Raw genomic sequence first — 25,548 nt, 5'->3', positions numbered from 1 at the left:
GTAAAGTTAGTAAATCCAGAGGCCTGGTGCTGTTAACCCTTTCATGTCCACATCGTCACGGCTTGTCAAGTAGTCCTAACCGTGACAGTGGCCTCTTGTTTTTCTGGCATGGTTGCCCCCATTAAATGTTCTCTGTACTTATTTGCATTGCTATGAGAACCTCGCTGCAATACTCACTGTGTGTACAGCGTACTGTGTGAGCGTTTTTATTCCTGTATGTAGACGCTCTACTTAGTATGAAGAAAATAAGGGTTGTGTTACCTGTAAACTTTGGCTAGGCTGAATTCCATAATGACTTAAGGTAGACTTTGCCTATATCTTTGTTGTCCACCTGGTAATGTGGTTTGTCATAGCCCTCTAGATATTTGTTATGACACCCAATCTGCTTGAAAACCCATAGCAGATAATTGTATCTACTTGGCTTAAAATTGTATGACATGTTCCATTAGAGCTTTTGCTTGTACCGGTGGTGTTGCCATTCCATAATGCACCTCCACTGTACTTGGACAATGATAATGATGCCGTTTAATTAAACTTCTGTTTCCTTTAAGTAGTATAAATTACAAACGGCTCCATGGAAAATTCCTGTGACGATTGTGGATGGACTTCACCTAAAGAGAATTCTGACCGTCAAGTTGTGTTTTGTTTGGGGAATTTGCAACCAGACAGTATGGAAGCAATGAGGATTAGAATTGTAAATGAGAGAGCGACAGGAACAAAGCACAAACTTGAGGAGGTAACGACATTGTCCCCAAGCCCTAAGAGAATACACACTGCTGTGTTTAGCTGCAGCACTCCTTGCTCTTCCAGCCGTTTACAAGCGTACAACTGTCCCTTACGCACTGATTTTGCTCCCTGCACCACTAATGTATCTCTTTGCCATAATCTGAATGTGGTATCCAAGCAACCTAATGAATGGGATGACTCTTTATTGGATCTCTCAGATAATGAGAGTGATTCCCCCTTATATTTGACTGTGGATCAGATTGAGTCATTATTGGAAGATGACTCCTGCTGTACTGCTGAGCCTTCAGGTTGGGAAAGCGAGGTGGAAGTTTCTAAACAAACTGTGATTCAGGTGCCTTCCGACAGGACTCTGCTCCCTCTAAAGTCTCAAAACTGTGATGTGGAAAAAAATGCCCCTCATCCTAAGCAAGAAGACAGTACTTTAATTGGGACAGTGGAGAGTGAAGAGGAGGATAACTATGCTGCAATGATTCCATCCCCCCGCCCATCATTACCCTCTAATGAACTGCTGGATGAGGTACCTAGAGATAACTCCTCTGATTTGTACACCATGAGGGCTCCATCTCCTTGTAAATCAGTGGTAGAGAGATTAACTCTAGATAGTGGATCTGGAGCCTCTTCACTGCCAAACAACTTTTTGCATCAGCCTGGTTTCAACATGGGGGATACCACCAGAAATCAAGGTGCTACTGAGGTCCCATGTATTACAAACACTACACGAATGGGTTCTGATGTTGCTGAAATACAGAGTGAGGGTTCTGATTTGCCTTTTGACTGTGACATTGATGATATCCTAGCTCTAAGTCCTGGGGATAGCTCATCGGCAGAAGAAGACTGCACGCTTGTTCTCTACCCCAGCTGCCAGAAGTTGGAGTTGGACATGTCTGACTCTACAGTCTCCACAGTGCCTTCCAACTCTCTCCAGTTGCCTAGTTCCTTCGCTACTGTTAAAGCTTCAGACAACCCACAGCTTCCCTTTTCATTTAATAACAGACTGTGTCCCAAAGTGCTACCGATAGCTATGGGGAAGTCCTCTATTCTCGCAGAACAGACAGTGATTACAGATCCATGTAGTCTGAAAAAAAACGGGCAAGAGATGGACCCTGGCCATTTTGTTGTCTCCCCTGATCAGCCATCCCTCACTGAAGTTGAACAGGAGAACAAGTCTGTTGAAGCTCCTCCAAGTATTCCTGATGGCAATTACATTGCAGGGAACCAAAATCCATCACCGGTAAACTCTACCTGCAAGCACATATATTAACCACAAAACTGTAAAATCAATGCCGTTTGTTCTTTTATAGTGTAAATTAAGTATTGGACCTGCTTATACCTCTATACCCCGTAGTGAAGGGACCCTGCATACTAAGGCAGAGTTAGTAGTGTTTGCGCAGAGTATACACACTTTTAGAATTGCAAGCACAACAGTTAAGATGCTTAAACGTTGCAGGGTTCTCTCTTTTTTTTTTTTTTAGATAAATCCATATAAACACATAAAATAGATTTATGCTTGTGCTTCCAGTTGGTAATTTTTAGATCACTTCCAATAAGCAATATTCCTATTCTATGCATCTGATATACTCATCTTTTCAAATACACTTCCTCTAGTCGTCTAACAAACAACTTTGTGCCAATATTTATTATGTTCAACTTGGTGAAGCTTATTTCTTTTGGTTTCTTTTTTTTTTGTAATTCAGGAATCATCTTCTGTAGCCCGCAAAACGTCAGTAGTTCCTGTCAAGCCAGAAACAAGGAAACTGGGGAGTGTAGCTCCTTTACCAAAACCCACCTTCAGGTATCAGTAGCTCTAAGAGCGTATTGGTCCGATTATAGGCCACACCCTTATAGTCTGGGGGGGGTAGTGCGGCCTATAATCGGTCTGAAACGGTATAATCTTGTCTTGGGAAAAACTTGGCACGGAGGCATCTGTATTGAAATACTTTTCATATTACAAAAAACGTTTATCCGTTTCAGGCCACCAACAGGACTGGGTAAAATACAGCAGAAGGCTTGCACTACCCACTTCTGGTTACTTCCCCATTGCACTTTGACAGTGATTTTCCTAATCAGTTACCAATAAAGAATCCAACAATTCACCCAAAATACCTCTCTGGGCCTCTATATTCTTTATTTCAGACCACAAGTTTCTCTGTGTCAGCTAAAGGAAAACCAAAAACAGTACTTTGACCGTGTAGAAATGCACCTTGACGGACTTAGTACATCAGAAGGTTAGTCATGTAACCTTTTTTCGGCTATTCTGGGGATAGTACAAAGTGTTACAATAACAAAAACGCATGAGTGCACCAAGAGAAGTACGCATAACACTAGTAGACGAATATATTGTACCACATGCTTTGTCGCACCATGCCAGACAAGTCCAATTATTTTTAAACCTATGTATTAAAAAAAAAAAAAAAAAAAAAAAACGGTTCAGAAGATGGATGATCTGCCTACCACCACCACCACACACAACAGCCTTATTTTCTGCGCTAGTCATTAAACCCATACAACACTTATACTGTTTTGTAATGATACCTTGTTAGGAGTGCTCATACTGTACCTTCCTGTATTTTTTTGTCCCAGATCCCAATTATGAGCTGGCCTCATTACTGAACAGGATCAGCAGAGAACACCCCAGTTGGCAGCACCCATCTGATTTTACCAGGAGGTACTTACGTTTCTCTCTATTCTTATTACTACATGACCAAAGGAGAAACTTTGGCTGTCTGATATTACCTTGTTTAATTCTTACAGAAATCACCCCCGAACTGGTAGGAAGAGATCTATATGGTGCACCTTGGACAGATGGGTGCTACAAAATGGAGGCAACAAGCAGCGCTTCCAGGATTTGCCCTGCACATTTCAAAGGAGCCCAATTCCTGATGTCCTCCCTTCTAGGCCATTGTAACATAACACTTGTATGGTGTGTCCTGCCCTACCTGAATGTACCCGATAGCAGTAGAAGGATGCACCCATGGTGAGAACATATTTCCTATGAGTGTTCGTTCAGTTTGTATATATTGTTATAGTTCTGTTTTGGTTTTATTGTCTTTGATGGGCATTTTATATCTTGTGAAAGCTGTACTGGCCCTGATGTTTACTTTTTTAATAAATTGTTTTCACACTTTGTTTGCATACTCGTTAAGACATTTGGTTTTCCCCTTTCTGTCTCTTACTACTGGTACCTCTCTTTTGACTTTATTCCTGTCTTATAGGCTGCCCATCCTGTTTGACCTCTTTCACATTATTGTCTTTTTCCACTTCTCTGTTAGGAATGGCTCCCACCTGCAGGTTATCTTGGTTTAAGAATGATTTATGGATAGGGAGTGAGTTATCTGTAAATCAGTGTGCCCCTCATCCCCTCCCCCGTCTACTTTTTATCGGATTAAAATCAAAACCACGATTACTATGAATGCAGATGGTGAGGGTGCCAAAATACAGATCACAAAATGGAAAATTTTGGTTTTAAGGATAACATGAGACCTGCAAAACTGGACAGACATTTGTGTGAACTCATTTAATTTGGAATAGAGATATTGGCCACACTGTATATTTATGCACTGATCAGCCATAATATTATGACCACCTGCCTAATATTGTGTAGGCCCCCCTCTTTTTGCCACCAGAACAGCCCTGACCCGTCGTGGTATGGACTCCACCAGACCTATAAAGGTGTGGTGTGGTATCTGGCGGCACCAAGATGTTGGCAGCAGATCCTGTAAGTGCCTCCATGGATCAGACGGCACATCCCATAGATGCTCGAATGGATTGAGATCTGGGGAATTTGCAGGCCACTCATTGTTGCGTTCCTCAAACCATTCCTCAACCATTTTTTGCCTTTTGGCATGGCGCATTATCCTGCTGAAAGAGGCCAATGCCATCAGGGTATACATGGTCAGCATCAAAGTAACAGCCACATGAATGGCAGGATTCAGTGTTTCCCAGCCAAACATTGCCCAATGCATCACATTGCCTCTGCCCGCTTGCCTTATTCCCATAGTGCATCCTGGTGCCATGTGTTCACCAGGTAAGCAATGCAGATGCACCCAGCCATCCACGTGATTCATCAGATCAGGCCATCTTCTTCCATTGCTCAGTGGTCCAGTTCTTATGCTCACGTGCCCATTTTAGGCGCATTCAGCAGTGGACATGGTCCGGCATGGGCACCCATGTGTTCTGACACCTTTCCATCATGTTAGGGATATTAATGAGACAAAATAGGCAAAACCAATATTTTATCACACATGCAAAATAACGACGCTATCAAATATTCTAGTACAACATCCACAATATTAATACAAAGAGATATCCTAAATTCTTTCAGATCGCCGAAAATTATAATTCAAATTAGATAGATATCACAACGATAATCAATCAAAAATATTCTTTATTGTAAACACAATTTATAAAATATCTATATGAGTCACACAGTGCATAATATAAAACAGAAAATTCTTAAAACATGTCAAATTGAATCAGTTCCAAATACAGTATATAATCGAAAGTTATCAATATGAATTACTACTTTGAGTCTAACACACACAATTTCCAGTCCACTCAGCAACCAAAAATGATAATCAGGGCAGTAATAAAAATATCACTTACTTTCTTTATATATTAGTTCAACTAATATGACAATTAAAAATAATTTAATAATGTCTAAGAGTATTAGTGACGTTCCTAATAGATGCAAATAATGTCAAACTTCATCTACAGGTAAAAAATACCTTTTCCATCATTGTCATTATCACGGGTTATAAACTGCAGTCTCACAAGCTGTCATATACAATAATGTCAAATACTTGCTATTTCCCAGAAAAAGGGAAAAAATTCTATATGAAGAAGACAAAATTCACCTCTATTCAGAATAATAAAACAATTATATTTACCACCACTTGTTGCTGTGGTCCAACTGGTCCTTGTAGAAGTTAATCCAGGTTCAGTGGGAAGAAATATAACTTTCTAAAAGTTATATAGGTTAGAACTCAAAGTAACTCTAAGAGTAAAATATGGTGTCAGGATCTTAAGATGTTCCAAATTCTCTGGGGTAAATTTGGTGAATAAGTCCGTCAGGGTCTGTCTGTTTGTCTAGGTGACTTCGTTTCAGGGTTTAGGTGGCCCCGTTTGTTTAGGTCAGTTTTTTTAGGGTGAGTTCCTCTATTATTATTAAAGATGTAAGCTTTTAAAGACAGGGCTTATTATCATAGCCTCCACCTCTTGATTGGAATTCTCCAATCATAACGGTGGGTTTTACCCATTATAATTAGGACTTCTACTCATATTTACACCGTTGTAATTTCTTAATTTACCTGCGAGAGACGCTCTGGTCTAAGAAATAACTTAAGACCATTACAAATGTGTTTGGAATTTATCCTTGGTCACTTTATCTTTAGATATTACCTCCTAGATAGTAAATCAGGTCTTTGTAGTCACCCATATCTCCAGACGTTGCCTCCTAGGTAGTAACTTTAGGTTTTGGTGGTTTTACGACGTATCCCCCATTCCAATTTACATTCCTAAGGATATGTAGTGTCTACTTGTCAAGGTCAGGACTACTTGCCAAGCCGTGACTGTGTGGAGGGCGTGGGCATGAAGGGGTTAATAGCACCAGGCCTCTGGATTTACTAACCTCACCCCTTAACAAGGCATAAGTTACACCAAATTAACTAATTATGGGAGGAGGTTTAATTGTACCTCCCCCAACACATTAATAAGGTTTTGGTAGCAGTATACACTGCTTTGTGTGCCCACTATGTAGGAGGTGAGAGTAGGATCTCACCCTATTGAGAGTGTGCCTTGACGTGGCGGGTGAGCTTAATTATGCTTTGGCCAATTCATATAACCAAAACCTCTCATTTATATTATGTTTATATATTTGTTGCCAACTTTATTAGGGTGAGAAGCGCAGACAGTATTTTGTTTTTTGTATACATTGTACAGCCAACACACTGTATTTGCAGCATGCTCACACTGTTTGGTAGGCCTCATATTATACATTTGTATTATTTGAGCCTGAGACTAGCTTAGCGCACCGACATTTTTTCTTTTCCTTGTTTACACCAAATTAACCCCCAAATCCTGCCTGTATCCCCCCAGGTAGTCTGCCACCACTCACGATTTTGATACCGGATTCGTGAGAAATCCGAATTAGAACCTTTATCTCTATATATATATCAACCCCCCTGGGCAACCAACATATATATATATACCCTGTAGAACTTAATAACAATATGGTAACGTGTTATCCTCTTTTAGGGTTTGTGGATATCGATACTAGAGCCCAAAGACAGACTTGGATTATGAATATTTTAATAACAAAAAGACAAAGATTACACAGTGCCAGAATTACAAAAAACAAGACATACAAAATAAAAGTAAAACAGCAAACAGTTCTTAAAAACAATGGGACTTAAACACAGGACCCTCACTCACGAGTTTCTCCAATAAGCAGGCCTGTGGGAACTCCTTAAGTCCAGATGGTTTCTTACGATGTTGTTCCGATCAGAGTATATCATGGAGTTCTGCTTTGAGGTCGGTGCTTTGTCCCTAAATCAGACTTTTGCAAGCAAACGCCCCTCTGACCACATGACTGATTATATGACACCATCCCCAAGAATCGGGTCCCATCTTTGATGTGCCAATAAGTTATGGTGGGGTAAAGGTGATGGAAACCCCTCCACTTAAGATAGGAATGGAATTCCTATAACTCAGGGTCCTTATCTGTTAGGCCATGAATCACCACAGGGGTCCTTTGGGAAGATGACACCTCTAGCCAGAACAGATACAGAGGGCATTCACAAAGAAACACATTAAATCAACCTCAGATTAACTCATTGAATGCTTAAACAAAGAAACTAACCACCTCTGCTGGGTTACCCTTCCATGCATCCACTACGTTATATGAGTTAATCATGACACTACTCCTTAACTTTCTCATGGAAGATAACGTTAATTGGATCATATATACTGAAACATCTATATACATGAATACTTCTTTGTTCTCAATTATAGAGGGAACAAAGACAGAAAGAAATAATCACTATATGATTAAGTAAAATAAAGTGGCTCTGACTCCATTTTGTGCTCATGTAAAATACAGAATATATAGAATACATGTTTTCCATCATAAAATATCTGACAATCAGAACCAGGATTAACTTCAGCAATTGAAGCTACAGTAGCATGTCTGTTGGATTTGACCACACAAGCCAGCCTTTACCACCCCCCCCCATGCAGCAATGAGCTTTGGCCACCCATGACCCTGTTGCCACTTTTGATAGGTACTGATCACTGCAGACCGGGAACACCCCACAAGAGCTGCAGTTCTTGTCGTCTAGCCATCACAATTTGGCCCTTGTGAAAGTCGCTTAGATCCTTACGCTTGCCCATTTTTCCTGCTTCTAACACATCAACTTTGAGGACGAAATATTCACTTGCTGCCAAATATATCCCACCCACTGACAGATGCTATGATAACAAGATTATCAGTGCTATTCACTTCACCGGTCAGTGGTCATAATGTTATGGCTGATAGGTGTATATCATCTATGGGGATTAGTAAAGGCCATAAACCGCTCCGTGGTAACACTGAGTAAGACGTATACAGTTAGAGGTGGATATTTGGAATGATGGTGCTAAACAGCTATTCAGGATTTATCTGGTCTTCCTAGTCATCCCATTTTTGTACCAAGGCTGCATTGTGCGTTGAAGCCATCTCCTTCATGCCACCTCTCTAGGAAGACATTTGGGAGATTTTCTGTGGTTTCAGTTCACTGTGGATGTCACCCGCATGTGCCAATCTGTCTGTGCCATCTGTCATCAGCGGCTTGGCACCTGCAAGTGGATCACCTCCATCACAGCACATCTGTCTCTTTCTAACCCATGATGAGCGAGGTGCTCTCCCACGGTTTACAAATACACACAGTTATCACCGCTCAGATCTGCAAAGTAATAATGAAACCAGGGGTGGATATTTCACCCTTGCCTGGCATGATCTGAACTGAGAGAACATTCTCTTTCTGTCCTATGTATGGAATTTCCATCTTAAAAAAGCAAATAGACTGTTTTCGTGTCTCTCTGTGCCTTGTGCCATCAGAATTGCGTGGCAAAAGGCTGTAATGTGTCAAACCACACAAAGTCACAATTTAGCCAATTTGCTCATGTATAAAATCAATCAAAGTAGAGCTAGGCAAAAATAAATCTAAAAGAGATCATGTCTAGCATTAGAAATGTCAGAGTATAGCATGCATCTCTCATAGTATTTCTTTTTATCTCTGTTGTAATATTGCAGTGCCATAGAATGTAAAAGCAGCTTTTTGGAGCAATATTATAATTCGCCTAACTCAACAAACGTATTGTAGATGGTACTAAATTGTCACATGGCTTTAAATTATTGCTGTTATTTTATTTAACGTTGTAATGGAATTTTCATTGTTACATTGTAATTACACAGTGAACCTTTATAGGTCTCCCTCCTGGGGAGAGGTGACCTAGTGTCCTTGCGTGACCCCTCCCCCCTCTATACACTGACTGTTTAATATTGATATAAAATCTGATTTCAGATACACAGTAATCCTAACAGATTATCCAGCAAGAGTCAGAAAAACCAGTTCACAGATTAATCCTGACCGAGGGAATATGAGTATTGGCATATGCATACGTATATAAATGTGTGTGTGTGTGTATATATATATATATATATATATATATATATATATATATATATATATATATATATTTATATTTAGTTTTATTTTATTGATTAGCCATATGCTCTTGACAGTAAGTATACAGATACATGAGACATCTCGTAATGTATTCATTCCACTAACCAAAAAGTTAGTGGAAAAGGGCTGTCCATTAACAGGCCTACAGTCATATTTTAACACTGTGTTGGCTGGTGGCAGTTCTATTCTAATGAGACTATTCTAGTACCTATTAGTAAGTACAATACCGATTTCATATATCTAGAGTGACCTCTTCCATCAAACCTACATGACACTGCAGTCCTACATCTCTTATTTCTAGTGATTGGAGATTTTCTGCATAGAGTAAGGGAACACTTAAACCAAACAATTGGTTTGCATATGCCATTCTAACAAAGGGAAATCCACATGTTAGTGAGATTTGGCTCTCTCGCTTAACTATTCGATATGAAAAGTCAACACTTTTTTTTTTTTTTCTCCAGCAAGGGGGGCTGAGCTGGCCCTATATAATCCCTAACTGAATAGTTGATAAGCCTCTGGAGAATCTTTACCGATTTAACTATACATTATACAGGCCCATGCAGCAGAAGCGTACTGTGGTTGTTTGGTTGAAGTAAAGTAGGTACAGAGACTCTGTGATGTTGCAGAGAGCACACATTTGGCCTTTTTTTCTCTTTTTCAATTTCTTGTTGATTCCCAAATGATAGCAAATACCCCAGACTCAATATGATGATATCACAGGTGCAGGTGATTTCCTCCATGGAGAAAAGTGTGTCTGTAAATACTCTGTTAATCTCCCAGCTTTTGTCTGCTAGTTTTTTCTCCTCACCTCTGCTAAATCTATTTCCCATGGGTCAATTATGCCATGTTATCTCCCCTTGTTGAAGATGATGTATCATGTGCAAACATCCAAGCTGCTCCTATCCTTACCTGGCCAAAATTCATGTGTAACCCCGCACTTTGAGACTAGGATTGTTTTTTTTAAGGATCCTTTAAGAGCATGGAGTAATTCAAGACCTTCAATAGTCTTACGGTCTCCAGAAGGGCGACGACTATTGCTGTTATGTGAGCAATGTGCTGCGCCAAAGATTGACACACCAGAGGCAAGGGCCACCAGATGGTCAGCTTTCCCATTGTAAGATTCATCTCGCTTTTCTGATCCCATGGATAGAAAAGCAGACAGCACAACAAAATGTGCAACTACAGTGATATTCAGACTTGGCATTGCAACTAGGTCAGTCATGATGATGTGGCTACAGGTGGCAGGGAGAAAGATATCCTACTGTGTATCAAAACCAATAATGGTGACACAGGTATAGAATTTGTATGATGGGCAGAGTTTTCGCTCTTTTCATTGTACCTAGACGAGCTCTTAAACTGAAGTCTTGGTCTACAGATAGCAATTACAACATGTATCATATTTGTGTGAAATACCATTTGTAGAGAAAAAAGAGCTACAGGTAGGCTGCAAAGATAGGGTGTTGATAAGATCAATATGGAATCGGATTATGAAAAAAAAGCAAAACACCATATTCCCACAATATAAAATAAGTGCAATACCCCAATTCATTAGAATACGTGGAAATTGCATGGACATTAAAAAATACAGAACACAAAAATTAAAAAAGTATTTATTTTCAAAAACTATGGTAAAGAGTCTATTGAGAGGGCAATAGAGGAACTGGCTCTCAAAGAGAGAGAAGAAATTCTAAATTCCAATAACAACAAACATAAGATAGCTCGTGCACGTAAAGACATCCAATTTAATATTAGATCATCACTGTGTCTTGATTTATTCAACAAAAATAAAGCCAAAATGGAGAAGCGTTGTGTGAAATATGAGGTAGACCTTAGAATCACCTTTAGCAGCAATAACTTCATCATTTTCTGTTTGACTTTATCAGTCTCACATCTTTGTTGAGGTATTTTGGCCCACTCTTCTTTACATTTTGCTTCAGTTCATTGAGGTTTGCGGGCATTTGTTTATGCACAGCTTAAGGCCTTGCCACAGCATTTCAATCGGGTTGAGGACTGGACTTTGACTGCTTCATTGCAACAACTAGATTCTTTTTCCAGCCATTCTGAAAAATACAGTGCTAAATTACATTGACTGACTCAGACTACAGTTTTAAGGGAATGTTACATAATTTTGCAAAGGGGGTAATCATAACTGTTCTAATTAATTTCAGATAATAATGTGGTCTCCAGATGGTAATAGTTTTAACAAGAACATGTTTAGTTTATCACAGCATTCAACCACCTTTCCCTGATCAGAAACTCTCCTGTTACTAAGCGCTAAGAAAAAAAAAAAAAAAAAAGACTCCCTCAGCCAATAACCAGACCCCCCTCTGTGATTAACACTCAGTAAGACACATTTATTAATTAATTAATTAAATGTATACAAAAAGAACACTAATATAGACTATTTCACTGTTGATTTAAACCTTGTTTCTTATTCCTTTTTAAAGCAGAGATTTCTCTCACAATACGTTACACACAAAACCTTCCTTGTCCGTTTCACTTATCCCTTTAATGTAACCAGAAGCAAAGAAAACATACAGTGCTACTTTTACATGTATTAAAACTTCTCTTTAAAAGAAACATTTCTGCTTTGGGGCCCGAATCCCCTTTTCTATGTTTTTTTTAATGAGTTCTACACACCCAAAAATAAATATGCTTCTTAAATTATGTACAGTATCTCACAAAAGCGAGTACACCCCTCACATTTTTGTAAATATTTTATTATATCTTTTTATCTGACAACACTGCAGAAATGTGACTCTACTACAATGTAAAGTAGTGAGTGTACTGCCTGTATAACAGTGTAAATTTTCTGTCCTCTCAAAATAACTCAACACACATTCATTAATGTCTAACACCTTGGCAACAAAAGTGAGTACACCCCTAAGTGGAAATGTCCAAATTGGGCCCAATTAACCATTTCCCCTCCCCGGTGTTATGTGACTAGTAAGTGTTACAAGGTCTCAGGTGTGAATGGGGAGCAGGTGTGTTAAATTTGGTGTTATCGCACTCACACTCTCTCATACTGGTCACTGGAAGTCCAACATGGCACCTCATGGCAAAGAACTCTCTGAGGATCTGGAAAAAAAAAAGAATTGTTGCTCTACATAAAGATGGCCTAGGCCAGGGGCGTCCAACATGCGGCCCGCGGGACCTCGATGTGCGGCCCGCGTGAGATCAGCAGCCAGGATCACAAGAGCCCTGCTGCTTACTTGTGGGAGGGTCTATTGTCCTGTACAGAGGAAGCGGGAGGCCACGCCCCCTGCTGAAGTCTGTGAGCGGCATCAAGAGCTGTAGTGCAGGTAAGGGGGTGGGGGAGGGTGTTTGAATGAGTATGCGTGATTGAGGGAATGAATCTGTGAATGAATGAATTTGTGTGTGTGATAGCACGGATGTGTAAGTGCTGGAAACTAGGCATGATGGGACTGTGATTGCTGTTAGCAATCACACTCCTATCATGCCAAGTCAGCCAGTACATGCTGAAACCTGGCTAGCTGCCCCCTTGTGTATTGATGCTGCCAGCAGTATGGGGTCTGCACTTACAGCCACCCTGTACCACCAGCATGTACTGGCTGACTTGGGATGATAGGAGTGTGATTGCTAACGGCAATCTGCTAACAGCAATCACAGTCCCATCATGCCTAGGTTCCAGCATTTACTGGTTGCCTGGGTATAAAAAGAGTGTTTCCTGTTAGCAATCACACTCCTATCATGCCAAGTCAGCCAGTACATGCTGAAACCTGGATAGCTGCCCCCCTTGTGTATTGATGCTGCCAGCAGTATGGGGTCTGCACTTACAGCCACCCTTTACCAGCATGTACTGGCTGATTTGGGATGATAGGAGTGTGATTGCTAACAGCAATCTGCTAACAGCAGTCACAGTCCAATCGTGCCTAGGTTCCAGCATTTACTGGTTGCCTGGGTATAAAAAGAGTGTGTTTCCTGTTAGCAATCACACTCCTATCATGCCAAGTCATATTGTTGATTTTTTTTTTGTCCAATTGTGGTCAGTGGCGTCTCCAGCTTTCATATTTAGGGGGGGCACATGGGGGGCCAGGAACCAAAGTATGGGGGCCAATTATAAAACGGTACATATACACTATATATATATATATATATATATATATACACACATATATACACACACACGTTAGGCAGTTATTTCTCATTCTTTAATATTAGCCCCTGCTGATGACAATATATAGAAATATTACACCCTGCTTCTGATATATATTAATATTAACCCCTGCTGCGGATATATATTGATATTAGCCCCTGCTGCGGATATATACTTATATTATACCCTGCTGCCGATATACATAAAAATTATACCCTGCTGCCGATATATATTAATATTTGATCCTGCTACCAGTATATATTAATATTAGCCCCTACTGCCAATATATATTATTAGTCCCTGCAGCCAATATATATATAAACTTAGCCCCTGCAGCCAATATATATTAATATTAGCCCCTGCTGCCGATATATATATAAATACTAGACCCTGCTGCCAATATGAATATAAATACTAGACCCTGCTGCCAATTAATATTAATATTAGCCCCTGCTGCCAATATATGTTAATATCTCCCTCTCCCTCCCAAACTATCCTAACTACCCCCTCTCCCTCCCAATCTATCCTAACTACCCCCTCTCCCTCCCAATCTAGCCTAACTACCCCCTCTCCCTCCCAATCTATCCTAACTACCCCCTCTCCCTCCCAATCTATCCTATCTACCCCCTCTCTCCCTCCCAATGTATCCCTATCTACCTCTTCTCACTTCCTATCTACCTCTTTTCACTCTCTAACCCCCTCCTAACTTTCTACCCTCCCCCCCCCCCCTTTGAAGTTCACTTACCTTGGGCTTGTAGAAGTCCAGCGGCGGGATCGCGAGGTCTCTGTCTTCCTGGTTCTGCCGCAGTGTGCGCGGCTTCATTGCTGAGCGCCGGATATGACATCATATACCGGCGCTCGGCTTGAAATGCCGGCACTGCGACCAAGGCAGAGGCCTCGCGGTCGCGGAAAAGAGTGAGAGGCGCCGAACGGTCGCTGAGAACTTATTCCTCAGCGACCGCTCGGCGCCTCTCTCTCTCTCCTCCGGATCTAGTAAAAAAAAAAAAAAAAGACGGCGTTTCAATTGGGGGGGCACACCGGGGGGCACAGCATGATTTAGGGGGGGCCATGGCCCCCTCTGGCCCCCCCCCTGCCGACGCCACTGATTGTGGTGTGTTAACGCACTAAAATTGGACAAAAAATACAATAACTATTAATTTATATATGATTGTTGACAGCACTCCTTTCATGCCCAGCCAACCAGTACATGCTGGAATCTGGGTATTGCTGTTAACAATCATATAACTTTTTTGTACAATTTTGGTGTGTAACTTACTTTTATTAAAAGTGTGGGATTTTTTTTATTATTTTTAAAGGTGAGGGGGGGTCATTTTCGTTTTCGTTTAAGTGAACCCTGAATTTTCAGTTTTGGTCCAGAATTTTCATTTTATTGCATCCCTAAAATAAATAGAACTATTTCATTTTTATTTATCCAGAATCCTGAATTTGTAGTCACAAAACTTTGTAGGCCCAGAAATCAGTGAGAGGAAAAGTAAAGGTTTTGTGTCATTTACTTTATTTTAATCTGCATATTTTATTAAAGGCCATATTTTCTCACAGTGAAAAATGAGTGCGGCCCTCGCACGTATACAATTCTGATTAAGTGGCCCACTGCAGAAAAAACTTGGACACCCCTGGCCTAGGCTATAAGATTGCTAAGACCCTGAAACTGAGCTGCAGTACAGTGGACAAGACCATACAGAGGTTTCACAGGACAGGTTCCACTTAGAACAGGCCTCGCCATGGTCAACCAAAGAAGTTGAGCGCACGTACTCAGCGTCATATCCAGCATTGCTGCAGAATTTGAAGGGGTGGGGGGTCTGCCTGTCAGTACTTAGACCATACGCCACATACTGCATCAAATTGGTCTGCATGCCTGTTGTCCTCGAAGGAAGCTTCTTCCAAAGATGATGCACAAGAAACAAACAGTTTGCTGAAGACAAGCAGACTATGGACATGGATTACTGGAACCATATCCTGTGGTCCGATGAGACCACGATAAACTTATTTGGTTTAGATGGTGTCGAGCGTGTGTGGCGGCAACCAGGTGAGGAGTACAAAGACAAGTGTGTCTTGCCAACAGTCAAGCATGGTGGTGGGAGTGTCATGGTCTGGGCCTGCATGAGTGTTGCCAAGGTTTAGACATTAATGGCTGTGTGTTGTTATTTTGAGGGCTGTACACTCACTACTTTACATTGTAGCAGAGGGTTATTTATTTGGTGTTGTCACATGAAAAGATATAATAAAATATTTACAAAAATAGGGGTGTACTCTCTTTTGGGAGATACTGTAAATACAATACATTCATCTTCTCTAAAGCCACACCTTTAACCACCACTAAAACAAGTGTTAATTTTTGGCTGAAAACCGATAATAGCAGGGGCTTTACAAGCGGCTATGCCATGTGGGGTAGAGTGGGCAATGGGCCCCAGTGGCCCCTGATAATTCTGCATGTTTAGTGGGTGATGGCATTTGAGTAGGTGGTGAGTGTGCCAGTCCATGTCATGTAAACATTTCTAAAGCAATTGCACTAACTCCTTTAGAGTGTCCTTGTTCAGGTACATACGGTACTTAAAATCCATGGTTCTATACCCCATGCACCTTAACAAGGACACTCTAAAGGAGTTGTTGCAATTGCTTAGCTCTGTGTGCAGTTAACAAATTAATCTCAGAAAAAAAGGATTATTAATGTTTTGAAAACCTGGCCTGAGGAAGAGATTATTATTATCCAGGCCATTGTATATTTGTTTTGAATTCAGTTATTAAAGGCTTATGTTTAAATACCAAGGTCATAAAAATGTATAATGCCACGAAAGGATTAAGACCTTTCACACTAGACAGCAGTGAAACATCAAACAAAAAATTAAATACGTGATCAGATGATGGATTGCACTGATTTAGGTGCAGATTCAAAATTGGTTTAATCTCTCATCTGACTTTAACTACCTAGCCCAAACAAACTTTCAGTTGGGGTTATTTGCAGGAGAGCTACAGTTTCATTTTACTGTACCTTCTGAACAGCCATCCCCAGTGAGTTTGTTCTACAGAAACAGCTTGGATGGTCCTGTATAATGCAAATGTATATCACTAACAAACCCCATATTTCATGGTGCCGGTTTTTGGTCACACTGCACGTCAGGTTCACAATATTTTTATTAGAAAAGGGACATTTTAACACATAATTTCTAATATCACTTTGGCCCATGACATCATGGGGCCAACTGAGAGAGTAACCAAAAACTTCTTAAGTATGAAATTATTATCAAATGTATTTAAGTCACTTAAAACAAAGTTATTTAAAGCATTTAAATTGTAAACATGGCAAATTAACTAGTAGCTCTCCAAAGAAAAGTAGAGAGAAAAATGTAAGAGCCTCAGACCAGTCAGGGTGCCCACACTGACCTCTGTCACTGCCGAAAGCCCTACAATGGGCACGTGAGCATAAGAACTGGACCACGGAGCAATGGAAGAAGGTGGCCTGATCTGATGAATTGTGTTTTTTTTTTACATCACATGGATGCGTGTGAGTCGCTTACCTGGAGAACACATGGCATCGGGATGCATCAATGGAGACCCCACCTCGCAACTTACAAGACTTAAAGGATCTGCTGCTAACGTCTTGGTGCCAGATACCACAGCACACCTTCAGAGGTCTAGTGGAGTCCAAGCCTCGACGGGTCAGGGCAGTTTTGGGGGCAAAAAGGGGAACCTACACAATAATGTTATGGCTTATAACATTATATATTCTTAAAAACACAGCCAGAACCGAACAAAGTCCTTCAGTCCGATAACTTAGAGGTGGTATCCACAATAGGAGGTTTTTTTTTGGTTATCATGTCCCATTCACATGGTATTATTTGGTACGATTGTTTTAATAGCAGTAGCTATATTATGCAAATTAACATTATCTTGCATTAAATGGCATACCACGCTGTTCAAACTGTGCACAATATCCAGTCCTAACAATACACATGCAATAAAATGGGCAGCATGCATGTGTAAATCCAAAATCACTTTACATGCATGCAATATGTGAAACCCTTCTCCCAGTGACCCTAAAATCTAAAAGTCAAAGAACCCTAGGCAAAATCTAGCCTTCTGCACCTTTTCAGCCATCAGATGAATGTGCAACTAGCTTTATGTGGGGTACTACCTTCCAGTGGGATATACTATATAATAAATAGTTCATATATATATATATATATATATATATATATATATATAATTTAGATCAAATAAATTATAGCATTAACCCCTTCTTGAATAAGGGTACTACACTACTGAGGGTACACCAAAATCTGGAGCTTTTTTTTGTGGCTTTACAATATGTTTGGTTAGCTATAATTGCCCTTTTTATTTTTAGGGCTTTTTTGTCATATCAGTTTTAGATGTATAGTCCAACATTTAGTATGAATAATATATTAAAAATTAAAATGTATGATAGTCACATAGTACATATTTTTGGAAAGCTGGACAACTAGCAGCAGTTAGGCTCTTGTCATGCAGCAATTTCGCCACCAATCTTTGCAAAATTAAGCCATTATTATTTATTTCTTTTTTCAAAAACACTTTGGTGGTTTCCCAGCTAGGGGGCTGGCTGTGGCATAATGCCTAAATGTTTTTCCAGTGTTCCAGTCATTACAAGTCAGCTGGCTGCCTGTTTTTAATATTTATTTTTTTTACTTTACTTTTGTTGGCATTAAAGCAGGCAACCATAGTCTCATCTCCATGCAATGATCACAATTTTCTTTTAACCTTTCTGAGGTTGCTGATCAGTTTGTGAATGATCAGCAGCACCCACTTCCCATGAATAGAGCCATTCAAAAAAGAAATCTCGTGTGTTCACATGATTGCATAAGACCATAGGGAGAGTGAATGATGTTTTCTTAAGACTGCTGCCATGATAGGTTTTCTTGCACATGTTTTTATGACACCATGGAACACCATGAAGATTTTAGGGGACAGTTTACTGTCCCAAACAGTCTCATACCAAAGAAACTAGTGAGGGAGTGCCTAGGAGCGAGCACCATTAAGGTGCTTTTCCCAGTTACTCCTATAGAGTACTCTATAGAGAACAAAGGGCGGTAGGCTGGGCCAGCTTCAACGGTGGGAAAATTTGGAACAGAGAAAAGGGATTAGGGAAATTAGAAGAGTATTTTAGGAAGGCCATTGGGCCTGTTATTACTTAACTTGTTTCCTTACTCCGGTGACAGTATAGGTCAAAGGCAAGCACTGATTTTGTTCTCAGGCTTGTTTCAGGGCTGAATGGGGCTTTTGACAGAGGCGCTCCAGTGTGCGAAAGTGACGTCACATCACGTGACTCCGAGGTGTTCCTGGGCGGAGCAAGAGAAGAGACGCTGTGAGGGAGCAGCGCGAAGGCACCCTAGCGGGATTACCGGGACCCACAGGTGCAGTGTCTGACCGCCCGCTCCCGCCTGCAACACCAGCAAGACCGCCCGCAAGTTTTTTGGCGGGTTCCGTGGGACCCGCATCCCAATGGTGTATAGTGTATAGTGCTGGGGTTACGCTGTACCATATCTGTTCAGTAAATGTTATTTATTTAACCCCTTTGTGACAAAGGCTGATTTTACTTTTTGTACCCTTTGTGACAATGGCCGTTTTAACATTTCTGCGCTGCTCGTGTTTAGCTGTAATTTTCTTCTTTCCCGTTTACTGAACCCACACACATTAGATATTGTTTTTTTCAGGACAAGAAGGGCTTTCTTTAGATGACATTGTTTTGATTGTATCATATTATTTACTATTAAAAAAAGTATAAAATATGGTGAAAAATTTAGAAAAAAAGGACTGTTTATAACTTTTAGTTGAAATTTTTTTTACTCATCTATAAAAGGTAATAAAAAAACCTGCTAAATAGATTCTACTATTTGTCCTGAGTTTAGAAATACCCAATGTTTTTATGTTTTTTTGCTTTTTTCTGCACGTTATGGAGCAATAAGTACAGGTAGCGTTTTGCTATTTCAAAGCCATTTTTTCCAAATCTGGTAATTCTTTCCCCCATGTGCCATTTCGGGTATCTTTGAACCCGGCCAATGCAATTTACCCCATCAAATCATATATTTTTGAAAACTAGACAGCCCAGGGTATTCCAAATGCTGGTATTTTAACCCTTTCCAAGCACTAATTCTACCATCAGCCTTTGTCAAACTTTATGGTAGTAATTTTTTTGCATTTGTTTTGTCACACACATTTTACTTCAGGTATGAATTAAAAATTTCTCGTATATGTCACTATCACAAAACACCCCAATATGTGTTCAGCAACATCTCCTGAGCGCAGTGATACCCCACATGAATGATTTTGCCTGGCTGTTCGGGGGCAAAAAGGGCCACATTTGGGGCATACACATTTTTCAATGTTGAACTTTGGCATTTGGGGATCCACTGCCCATCCCCTATTTGGTACATCTTTGAGCCGGGCCATTTCAGTGTGCCCAACAAAACCATATATTTTTGAAAACTAGACACCACAGGGTATTTTAAATGCTGGTATTTTAACTCTTTGCATGCACACATTTTACCACCAGCATTTTTTCAAAGTTTGCAGTAGGATTTTTGTGTGTATTTTTCCCACACACACCTACTTTATGTATGAATTTACAGCTCCTGGTATATGCCGCTGTCACACGACACCCCAATATGTGTTCAGCAACATCTCCTGAGTACAGTGATACCCCACATGCATGGGTTTGTCATTTTTGGGGGGAACTAAAAGGCCACATTTGGTACGTGTGCATTTTTCTAGTTGGAAATTAGATGTGTGGCCATCCTTCCCGCCGTGTTAATTGGGACCTTGTTGAACCCGGCCAATTCAATTTACCCCATCAAATCGTACATTTTTTAAAAGTAGACACCCCATGGGCATTTAATATGCCAGTATTTTAACTCTTTCCATGCGAGAATTGTTTTAAGCTAATATGCTAATTTTAGGACTTGCTCACAAAAATATATTTTTTATATATATATATATTTTTTTTGCCTTTTTTTATTTTTTTAACATTTTTTTCAACTTGAAGGTTCCCCTGATAGTGACATCAGTGGGAAATTATTTTTACATTTTACTGTTTTTTTACTATTTTTTTTCCATTATTATTAATTTTATTTTATTCTGAGCTCCATTGACTTGCATGGTTGAATGCAGTACCTATATTCAACCTGCAAGTGGAGCCAGAGTTCTCTAGAGGGTCTGGAGACCATCTAGCGAAATTTTTAGTCTTTATTGGTTTTTTTCCCGGGCCGCCGCCATCTTGCTGATGGCGAAGATCACCGGCAGCTGCGGCTCTCTGGAGTGGTCACAGTCCATCCCCAGGTAAGTGTTTGGTGTCGCTGGATGCCTCCTGATCGAGGCATTCCAGCGACACCATTTAAGTTTAGGAGGCGATCGTTGATCGAGGTCGAGGCATTACAGCAACGCCGTTTCGGTGCAGAAAGCGAAAATAGATCGCTTTCTGCACCCGTTTAAAGACGTGCCGGTCCTGGCACGTCATTTGTCGTTATCGACTTGAATTTCCGTGACGTGCCCGGACCGGCAATTGTCATCAAGGGGTTAAACTAATTTATTTTTTCAGATTTCTAGTTTTTTTCCAGTTGACATACAGTTTACAAATTCGTAAAATAAGTATTCTTGCCATCATTTATTTTTTTGTGGGTGTCTTTACATTTTAAAGTGAGGGGGTGCCAAATACTCTAGGTACGCCCCAGGTTGGTACAGTACAGTACAATCCTTAATCTGAAAATACTTTGTTGATGTTGCATTAAATTTGCACCTTTGGTTCAGTGCATCCCCTGCACCCACCTCAAGCACACTCTTGCCGCAGCTCTGTCAGAAATAACTCGAGGTACACATAACAGAGGTTAGGAAATTCTGATTTAGGCCATTTCACTTCTTGCCCCATGAGTACACTGTGTCTGTCATTTATATAAGTAGGTTAGGAACGTTCAGAACATTGCACTTTGAGCTGTACCCATGAGAGAAAGTGTGGCCCAGTTATGTACCTGGCTTTCAGTGTACCTGTGTATTTATGTCTCCATAAAAAATATTTTTATATGTCTATCTACCCTCTATATATTGACTTGCCTCGCACAGTAGCATTACCTAATAAGGAAAAAATCTAAAATATTTGGGGTAAAATTACAGTGCATATAGAGATCATTTCAAGCATGGGCATCTACGAAATATTGTTTCTGGGAGGGTGACAAATTGTTAGTCCTATCCTGGCATAGAGCATAGGCAGAAAAATGGTGGCATTTTAAGGTTTCGGGGGGGGGCTTTTCTCTTACAATGGACACAAATGGGTATGTAGAGTCTTCTTTGCAAATATAATGTTTAGTTTACAAAAGTATACTAAATAAATAGAAAATTAAATCACACTTTTTTATTAATCAACAAAGAGATATATCATGTCCATGTTTTAGAGCATGGACTTAATTCATGAAAAAAATCAAGTGAGAGGTGTTAAAAACATGACTCAATCCATCTTGCGTAATTTATTGCTTAGGGTATAGAAAAGGGACGATCAGGACAGAGCTTGTCTATTACCTTTCTACATCACACATCTTAACAATTCAGGGCCATTTTTAACACTGGGTAAAAGGGGCAACAGCCTACTGAGCCTCCAAAACAGCCATTGCTTCGTGTTCAGTAAACATGCCCAGTAATCCGGAAACTGACAGACTGTGGGTCGTGGCTTAAGTGGATGTCGTTGCTGAAATGCATAGTAACATACATTTTCAAGGATTACATTTTTGGTAATTACTAGACAAGAGCGGACATGATGGTTGTAGCCTCTAAACCCTTAGCACTGTATGTTATGATCAAAAATTACAAAAAAACCTTTGGGATTTCCTCTATACAATTTATTTAGTATACCTTACTTTGTTCATAAAATTATGATGTTTTGTATTTTGTCTTTAGACAATTACAAATGTAATAAATTAATTTACTCTAACTTTGTTACAAATCCGTCAATGGTCTACATAGATACATTACTTTTATTATTATTATCCAATTATATGTTTTTATCCAATGCTAGACTTTTAAGCAACATTTTCCTGCCGCAGGTTATCGGTTAATTGAGTACTAGCTGAACATCCACAAGTATCTACATGTAAGCTTATAAACATCTCATGACTCATTATTTAGAATCTGTTGTCCACATTTAGTGTAAAGTCACTTTTGTAAATCATTAGCAGATTTCGTATATTTTCATTATAAAAACAATAAGGCCTAGCAAACAACCCCTTCAATGAAGCACCCCTATTTTCTTTTTTTCTTATCTGATAATACATTCCCAAAGCCATAAAAAAACCCAAAATGTTTACACATTTTAAAGTTAATTATCTGCTACTGTTGCATTCTTTGTTACCATTTTATTGTTTAGTGAATTCAATGTGTTTTAAGTGTTTTCCAATAGCATTTAAGATCATTAAAACATATGAATGAAAAAATTATGAATGTATTCCTAGCTGTTTTCTGGCCAACACTTTTGATGCATTCCAATGAATTTTTAAACTTTTAATTTTCTGTATTTTTTGTTTTTCTACAAGTGTTGTCTTTCAACTGGAGAAATTAAAGATAGCATTGTGACTACCCAGGGAGAATTACTCCCAGAGTTATAAACTATTAGGGTGTTGACCACATTTAGATGAGGATGTTTTATCACCCGCAATTTTGGGCCATTGTTACACCCAGTGCACTCTCATTAAAAGTGAAGAGGCCTGGTGGCGAGCTCCCTCATCCAGCCCAATTGTATCTGAGTGGAGGGTGAGGCCTGCACAGCCGCCAGCACTGACCTCTTCCTCAGTGGTCTGCACTTGGATGTCACATCATATCCCAGTGCTCCCCAACAGCAAGGGAAAAGTGTTATAAGAGGCCTGTCACAGCAGCTGCAGAAACTTCCACCTCAGTAGTCTGGCACCGTTGAGGAGGCGCAAGGGATGGTCAGGGTCAAGTCAGATATTAACGAGTACTTGCTGGGTGTGGGCCAGTGGCGGAACTACCGGGGTCCCAGGGGACCGGGCCCTGGAGTTCTGCCAGTCAGGGAGGTCCAAGGGGTGCCGAGCGGTCGTTTTCAGCAACCGCTCGGCACCCTTCTGTCTCCCCTGCCGTCGCCTGCCTCAGCGCTGCCCCAACTGCAGTGGTGGGAGCGTGAGGCGTCTGTCTCGGGTGCCGTCGCTTCACGCTAAGCACCGGCATGTGATGTCATATGCCGGCGTTCAGCAGTGAAGCCGTGCGCACCGCGGCAGAGCAGCGAGACAGAGGCCTTGCGCCCCCACCGCAGGACTGCATGGTAAGGGGGGTAGGGAGAGGGTAGATAGTGAGAAGGGGGGGTAGGGAGAGGGTAGATAGTGAGAAGGGGGGGTAGGGAGAGGGTAGATAGTGAGAAGGGGGGGTAGGGAGAGGGTAGATAGTGAGAAGGGGGTAGGGAGAGGGTAGATAGTGAGAAGGGGGGGTTGGGAGAGGGTAGATAGTGAGAAGGGGGGTAGGGAGAGGGTAGATAGTGAGAAGGGAGGGAGAGGGGGTAGATAGTGTGAGAAAGGGGGTAGATTGGGTTGGCGGTGGGGGGGCCCTGAGGCTTCTAGTTACGCCCCTGTGTGGGCTGATTCCTTGCTTTGTAATATGTAGATGTTGCCCATTTCAGCAGCACCCCAAAATGTGAATGTATATGTTTTTTAAGGTGTGCTTCCTTTTTTGTAGGTTCTGCCCAGATCTTTGGTGCCTCATTAATGGCGTCCAGAGAGGGTTTTAAATTGCAGGAGAGTCTCATTGGGTTAAATGGAAGTCCAGTCTCACTGTTTCAGCTCCATGATAAGCAAAACAGTCATGTTAGGAGTAGCTACGGCTGGCCAAAATAAATGTATTTTATGTATATAGAGGAATATGTATATTATGAATCTGGAGACAAAAAGACACTGTGACAGCCCTGGGTTAATCGGTGCCTTCTGAAGTAGTTGTCATGACCATCCGGGGGTTAAAATGTACTGATTTATTGGTGATTTATGTATTTTTTTTCCCATATACATGGTGTTTACTTGTGTGTACTTTGTTCTCCCTCATGTCCTACCCTATCCATGTGCCACATGCCCTGCCCCCGGACTTTTAACCCTGTATAGCCTGGACATCATCGGCCCGACCACAGCACGGTTGCACGGAGATACCCTACAGGTGGTGGGGGCACGGACCAGGGGTGATTCGGGGAAGAAGCCTCCTATAGATTCCCGGCCGCTGGTGCTGCCAGGAGAGCGGAGATTGGCCGGCACGGTTATCGCACGCCGGCTGTCTCGCGGTCCATCCCAGGGAAACGTTGAACTGCTGCCCGAGCTATCTATCGGTACCCCAGGATTGCCGCCGCTCCTTCGGGATCATCCTGAAAACGCCGGTTTAAGGTGGTACGGGCATTGCAGGGCTCAGTGGCCTGAATGTGGCGCTGGACTGTCTGGGCAGGGCGGGAAGGTGTGGACATAATTTATGGTCTTCCTCACACCTAACCTCTATTTCCCCAATAAAGTGTTCTTCTTTCCCTGGCCATTAGTCTCGTCTAATGCTTCAGGGACCCGCTATATAACCTATTGTCCTTTTCAGGACAATCTCAGCACTGTATTCAGCTACGCCTCGGTGAGCTGCAGTGCTACGTTCCGGAGGACACCAGGCCAGTCCCTGGACGCTGCCTCGCTAGAATCGTCTAGTGCTGGTAGTGGTTAACCTTTCGGTCCCGGCAGGAAGCATAGCAGAACCAACGGGCGTACCCATCCGGGGTACAAGGCGTGCCCGTCACAGACACTAAAAAGCAAGCCCCCTTAAATAAGATATGTTCAGCCAACTATTCTTCTCAGCACTAGTCATTGGACACCATGTTCTGGATTGATGTAGCATAATTACATTTTGTATTCTTGCTCTTTGTGAACTATGCATATTAAGTTACTATCCCCTTTGTGAAGATTT

The 25,548-nt window shown here is 41.0% G+C and overlaps 1 protein-coding gene across 1 annotated transcript; it reads left to right on the top strand.

Moving 5' to 3' along the window:
* The first annotated feature begins 574 nt into the window (after window positions 1-574).
* Window positions 575-25,308, top strand: LOC149301050 (S100P-binding protein-like). The gene is made up of 6 exons (XM_089484594.1): window positions 575-1,978; window positions 2,442-2,539; window positions 2,881-2,972; window positions 3,328-3,412; window positions 4,371-4,462; window positions 25,139-25,308. The coding sequence occupies exons 1-6, from the start codon at window positions 575-577 to the stop codon at window positions 25,306-25,308; spliced, it is 1,941 nt and encodes a 646-aa protein (XP_089340720.1).
* The last annotated feature ends 240 nt before the right edge of the window (window positions 25,309-25,548 follow it).

The sequence above is a fragment of the Sceloporus occidentalis genome, unplaced genomic scaffold (assembly GCF_023333645.1).
Source record: "Sceloporus occidentalis isolate IW3139 unplaced genomic scaffold, rSceOcc1.0.p SCAF_22, whole genome shotgun sequence".
Taxonomy (NCBI): domain Eukaryota; kingdom Metazoa; phylum Chordata; class Lepidosauria; order Squamata; family Phrynosomatidae; genus Sceloporus; species Sceloporus occidentalis.
The sequence above is the reverse complement of the archived record's forward strand: the minus strand, read 5'-3'. Positions and strand labels throughout refer to the sequence as shown.